Source organism: Denticeps clupeoides, chromosome 5 (genome assembly GCF_900700375.1).
Source record: "Denticeps clupeoides chromosome 5, fDenClu1.1, whole genome shotgun sequence".
Lineage (NCBI taxonomy): Eukaryota > Metazoa > Chordata > Actinopteri > Clupeiformes > Denticipitidae > Denticeps > Denticeps clupeoides.
This window is the reverse complement of record NC_041711.1, coordinates 33656716-33662715: the sequence shown is the minus strand read 5'-3', so window position 1 is coordinate 33662715 and position 6000 is coordinate 33656716. Positions and strand designations below refer to the sequence as shown.

The 6000-nt window shown below is 48.0% G+C and overlaps 1 protein-coding gene across 9 annotated transcripts in view; it reads left to right on the top strand.

Annotated features, from left to right (window-relative positions):
- myh14 (myosin, heavy chain 14, non-muscle) overlaps window positions 1–6000 on the top strand; it is a 28817-nt gene that overhangs the window by 20260 nt on the left and 2557 nt on the right. For all 9 annotated transcript variants that reach the window (XM_028979868.1, XM_028979870.1, XM_028979866.1 and 6 more), the window contains 13 exons: window positions 1–5; window positions 83–187; window positions 264–416; window positions 1506–1754; window positions 1834–2046; window positions 2118–2330; window positions 2462–2623; window positions 2716–2844; window positions 2926–3014; window positions 3128–3251; window positions 4247–4455; window positions 4527–4635; window positions 4713–4885. The exon at window positions 1–5 is cut by the window's left edge and continues 202 nt beyond it. In XM_028979868.1, the coding sequence (XP_028835701.1) occupies window positions 1–5; window positions 83–187; window positions 264–416; window positions 1506–1754; window positions 1834–2046; window positions 2118–2330; window positions 2462–2623; window positions 2716–2844; window positions 2926–3014; window positions 3128–3251; window positions 4247–4455; window positions 4527–4635; window positions 4713–4885 (1933 nt within the window). The remainder of the gene's footprint in view (window positions 6–82; window positions 188–263; window positions 417–1505; window positions 1755–1833; window positions 2047–2117; window positions 2331–2461; window positions 2624–2715; window positions 2845–2925; window positions 3015–3127; window positions 3252–4246; window positions 4456–4526; window positions 4636–4712; window positions 4886–6000) is intronic.

The following is a 6000-nucleotide window of genomic DNA, read 5'->3' as shown; positions in this document are numbered from 1 at the left end:
TCCAGGTGGGTGAAGGGGCTTTAGAAAAGTAAGGATCTTTTTGCATTTCTTCTTTCCCTTCCCATCTCTTCCCTTCTTTCAGACCGAGATTGAAAATCTGTCCAGTTCTCTTTCTTCATTTGATTCCAAATCACTCCGTCTGGGAAAGGAAGTCAGCAGTCTGGAAAGCCAGCTGCACGACACCCAGGTAACGCAAAGTCCCCGACACTAACGCTCCTTTATCCTGTCAGAACGCTGATCTGTTGTGAACCCGCGGATTCTAGGAGCTTCTGCAGGATGAGACCAGGCAGAAGCTGGCTCTGGGCTCCCGGGTGCGGGCCCTGGAGGAGGAGAGGACCAACCTGATGGAGAGACTGGAGGAGGAGCAGGAGAAAACAAAGGAACTGACCAGGCAGATCCAAGCTCATACACAGCAGGTGTGTGTGTGTGTGTGTGTGTGTTGTGCTTCATCAGTAGTGGTCAGATTCTGGCTGTTTTTATACAGTAACAGTAATGCATCTGTAGTGTTTCCATGAATGGCCAAAGAGAGTCACATTTTTATTTTGACTAATTTACTTTTAGCATTTCCAGGCCTGTCGCCGTTGTTACGTTATCACCTCATCGCAATTATTTTTGCAGAATTGTTTGAATTGCTTCTATTAATCTATATAAACGGAAATGTAGAGTTTTCATCTCTTGGTTAAACAGTGGTTAACAGGTACTAGTTTGTTGACGTCTCCTTCTTCTCCGTCTCCTGCATGAGTGGAGAATCATGGGTAAATTAGTTGCCAAACATCATTGCACCACAGCATTCACACAGTAGTAAATAAGTGGGTGTGGTTATTCTGACGCTCCACCCCTCACAATATGCAGGACGCTATGCATCGTTTTAAAAGGCATTTACATGTACAGTAGACGTCCTTATCCAGAGCGACTTACAATCAGTAGTTACAGGGACAGTCCCCCCTTGGAGACACTCAGGGTTAAGTGTCTTGCTCAGGGACACGATGGTAGTAAGTGGGATTTGAACCTGGGTCTTCTGGTTCATAGACAAGTGTGTTACACGCCAGGATACTACCACCATTAACATTTGAGTTCTTTCATTGTGCAAAATAAGGTCAAATGAAACCATGATGATGCTTCATCTTATTTGAAGTGATATACGTTATACGCTGATATATACGCTGATATATACGCTGATATACGCTGATATATACGCTGATATATACGCTGATATATACGCTGATATACGCTTATATACGCTGATATATACGCTGATATATACTCTGATATACGCTTATATACGCTGATATATACGCTGATATATACTCTGATATACGCTGATATATACGCTGATATATACGCTGATATATACTCTGATATATACGCTGATATATACGCTGATATATACGCTGATATATACTCTGATATATACGCTGATATATACGCTGATATATACGCTGATATATACTCTGATATATACGCTGATATATACGCTGATATATACGCTGATATATACGCTGCAGCTGGCAGAGCTGAAGAGGCAGTCAGAAGAGGTGAACGCAGCGGTGGAAGCTGGAGAGGAATCCAGGAGGAAGATGCAGAGGGAGCTGGAGAACGCCACTCAGAGGGAGCGAGTGAAGGAGGAGGAGAAGGAGAGGGTGGAGCGGCAGAGGGACCGGCTGAGGGAGGAGATAGAGGACATGACCCTCGCCCTCCAGAGAGAGAGGCAGAACTGCACTGCCCTGGAGAAGAGGCAGAAGAAATTCGACCAGGTAGGGTTAGGAGATGTGTTCTGGAATGATGCCATGCAGCGGGCACCTTCATTTCACGCTGCTTCTGGATTGGTGTCAGTGTCTGGCCGAGGAGAAGGCGGTGAGCGCCCGCCTGTCAGACGAGCGAGATCGCGCCGAAGCAGAGAGCCGTGAAAAGGAGACGCGGTACCTCGCGTTGTCACGTGAGCTGCAGGAAGCTTTGGACCAGAAGGATGAACTGGAAAGATCCAATAAGCAGCTCCGCATAGACATGGAGCAGCTCGTCAACCAACAGGATGACTTTGGCAAGAATGTGAGACGCTTTCTCACACACACACACACACACACACACAGAGGAGAAGTAGAACATTCCTCTCCTCTCAGGTCCACGAGTTGGAGCGCTCTCGCCGGGCTCTGGAGACGGAATCCCAGTCTCTGAGGGACCAGACGCAGGAGCTGGAGGAGGAGCTTGCGGAGGCGGAGAACTCGCGACTGCGGCTGGAAGTCACACTGCAGGCCCTCAGGGCTCAGTTCGAGCGCGAGATCAGCACCAAAGAGGAGAAGGGAGAGGAGAAGAGACGAGCCCTCAGCAAACAGGTGCACTTTACATTTACTGTACTTACCAGACGACCTTAACCAGTCCCCCCCTGGAGACACTCATGGTTAAGTGTCCTGCTCATGGACACGATGGTACTAGGTGGGATTTGGGTCCTGTGTGTACTGTGTAGGTGAGAGAGTTGGAGACCCAGCTTGAGGAGGAGAAGACTCAGAGAGCTCAGGCTCTGACCGTCAAAAAGCAGCTGGAGGCGGAGCTTCAGGAAGCAGAGTCCCAGGTGGAGGCGGCGAATCGGGGCAGGGAGGAGGCTCTGAAGCAGATGCGGCGCCTGCAGGTAGCAGCTCGGAAGTAGTCGTGTGTGCATGTGCCTGGGAGGAGGAGAGGGAGAGGGAAGGAGAACGGTGGAATTGAATTTGTGGTCCTCAGGCCCAGATGAAAGAAGTTATGCGGGAGCTGGACGAGACCAGGCTGGCTCGTGACGAGGTTGTCGCCCACTCAAAGGACAACGAGAAGCGTCTGCAGACTCTGGAGGCAGAGCTGGCACAGCTTACTGAGGTGTGTGACATTTACGCCTGTTTCTGCTCGGTACTCGGTACTGTGGACTTGTTGGAACTGAAATCCCGTTCACGTCCTCAGGAGCTCTCGGTGTCTGAGAGGCTGAAGAGGCAGGCTCAGCAGGAGAGGGACGAAATGGCTGATGAGATGGTCAACAGCTCCACTGACAAGTCAGTATTGAGTGTTTTGGTGTCAGAAAGAGTATTCATAATACTGATATGAATAGTACTGTGTGTGTGTGTGTGTGTGTGTGCCGGTTCACTAATAACATCTCTCTGATCAGAGCTGCACTGTGTGATGAGAAGAGGCGCTTAGAGGCCAGGGTATCTCAGCTCGAGGAGGAGCTTGAAGAGGAGCAGAGTAACGCTGAGCTGGTGGGAGAGAGGATGAGGAAGTCCGCTTTACAGGTACACCATGACTATACTACTTACTCTACTTACATTTTTGGCATTTACCAGATGCCCTTATCCAGAGCGACTTACAGTCAGTAGTTACAGGGACAGTCCCCCCCTGGAGACACTCGGGGTTAAGTGTCTTGCTCAGGGACACGATGGTAGTAATTTGAAGGCATTGGGTCTTCTGGTTCATAGGCGAGTGTGTTACCCACTAGGCTAGTACTAAAGCAATATAATAAATAATTTATTATATTTAATAAACGAATAGATTAAATAAATGTATTTTAATGTTTTGGGCCACTCCTCATGCTGCAGAAGTGAAAAATATATGTGCGTTGAGCAATTAGAGCTGTAATCAGGCCTGAAATGTTAAGGCCGACCCGACCTGACAAGTACAGCTTTGTGCTCTACTCCAGCTGTACTCCAACGTTTCACCTCCAACGACAGGGGCTGAGAATTCCAAATGAAACTTTTTATCATTTAAGAAAATGAGCATTTTATTAAAAAACTAGCATTTAATACATTTACAACATGCAAACACCAATGAAACCAATTTACACCAGAAACCAATTTAAAAGCGGTGAATCATTGGAAAGGATAGTATACTACAGACCGGAAGTTCGTGTTTGCTGACCGCTCTTTTATTGGACAAGCTCGACTCGACCCGAAATACTTCCCAACAGTGCGCCTTCATTTGCCATTTTCCAGCCAGCTGGTCCTGCAGAATCGTGTCTTTCATGTAAACAGGTAGCCGGAGGAATTTCAGAATCGACGCCAGTGCTAACTGGGAATTTTAGTTGACAACCCTAACTCAGTCCACTACAGCCACTATAAGTACAATACTTGTACACTAGTGCAAAGCTACTACAGGCATGACGCTAGACAGTCTGCTACAGGTACAAAAATATGAAGCGCATTTACACAACAGATACACAATACCTGTACTGCTACACTACACTTCAGGCAGGGCCTGTGTCCTCCACTCCCATCTTTCTCACCTTGGTCAGGTGGAGACCCTGACGGTGCAGCTGGCCGGCGAGAGGACCCTGGTGCAGAAGAGCGACGGAGCGCGGGAGCAGCTGGAGAGGCAGAATAAGGAGCTGAAAGCTCGCCTGGGGGAGATGGAGGGGGCCGTCAGGGGCAAACACAAACTCAGCATTGCTGCCCTGGAGGCCAAGATCGACTCCATGGAGGAGCAACTGGAGCAGGAGAGACAGTAAGGGAGTCAGGAAGGGTGAAGGTGGACAAAGAAGAGGACTAGGGAGTGATGTTTCTGTCTTCTTACAGGGAACGGGCAATTGCCAACAAACTGGTCAGGAAAACGGAGAAGAAACTGAAAGAGGTGGTGATGCAGGCAGATGATGAAAGGAGACATGCAGAACAGTACAGAGAGCAGGTGCAGCGCCATCACTCCTCCATCTGCTCCTCCTTCTTGTTCAGTTGTTCACTTGCTCCCGTGTTCGACCTCCTCAGCTGGAGAAGTCCATGGTTCGGCTTCGGCAGCTGAAGCGGCAGCTGGAGGAGGTGGAGGAGGAGAACTCTCGCTCCAACGCCCTGCGCAGGAAGCTGCAGCGAGAACTGGAGGAGATGAGTGACAGCAGCCAGAGCATGAACCGAGAGATCAACGCACTACGAAGCCAGCTCAGGTGTGTATTTGGATCCGTCTGTGTGTGTGTGAACCATTATGTCCACACTTTTAGGGCCATTAAAACAAGTTTGGGAACGTGTTATTCGTTTATACATTTTTACATAGATGAAAAAGCAAATGCTTATGGTTGGGATTTGGTGTATACAATATGGAACTGGACCCGGGTCTCTGCTCCACAATGTTCTTTCCTGGATTGGACCCAGAAACATTGCCATATGTCTTCAAAAAACACTATAACAACCAGCAATAATGTGCATCTCATCTGCAAAATAAATCAGAACAGCATGTACAGCAAGTTCAAAATGCAAAATACTAACATGCATCTATTAAGACGTGGCAGATTCTGCATCGATGCAGTGCAGAACATAATCGATTATGTCATAATGGGGCAGTGGTGGCCTAGCGGTTAAGGAAGCGTAATCAGAAGGTTGCTGGTTCAAATCCCGATCCGCTGAGGTGCCACTGAGCAAACACTGCTCCCCGGGCGCCTGTCATGGCTGCCCACTGCTCACTCAGGGCGATGGGATAAATGCAGAGGACAAATTTCTCTGTGTGCGCCATGTGCTGTGCTGCTGTGTATCACATGTGACAATCACTTCAAAAAAAAGAAAGTGGTATAAAAGTTCTAGTTAAAAAATAGTGGCGGTAGTGACTGTGGCGGCCTGATCTGAGTACAGCGCTGCTTCAGGTAGGAGTTCAGCCTCGTCCTCATGGATGTTCGGAAAGAACACCATACGTGTTTTTTCGGCACTTTGTAGCTGCGTTTGATTGCCATTTCTCGCGTGTTTGATGGACTCAGCTCAACATTCGGCGCAGTTCTGCGGCAAGAAAACGTTGCATGCAGCGTTTACCATCACAGTGCAACCAGACATACATGAGTTAATGAATCGATTTCCTCCTGTGCTTATATACTTGCACAAGGACCGTAGTAGAAGGAAATCTTCAGACTAATAAATACAAATATGTACGTGTGTGTTGTTACAAACCTTACCGATTGATTCTCGCTTACGTTGGCTGCTTATATTAATAAGCATTCGTGCTACAGACACCCATAGCTTTTTACTTTTGTTCAGGCCCCGCCTCCATGTGTGTGTGTGTGTTTATGTTCATGTT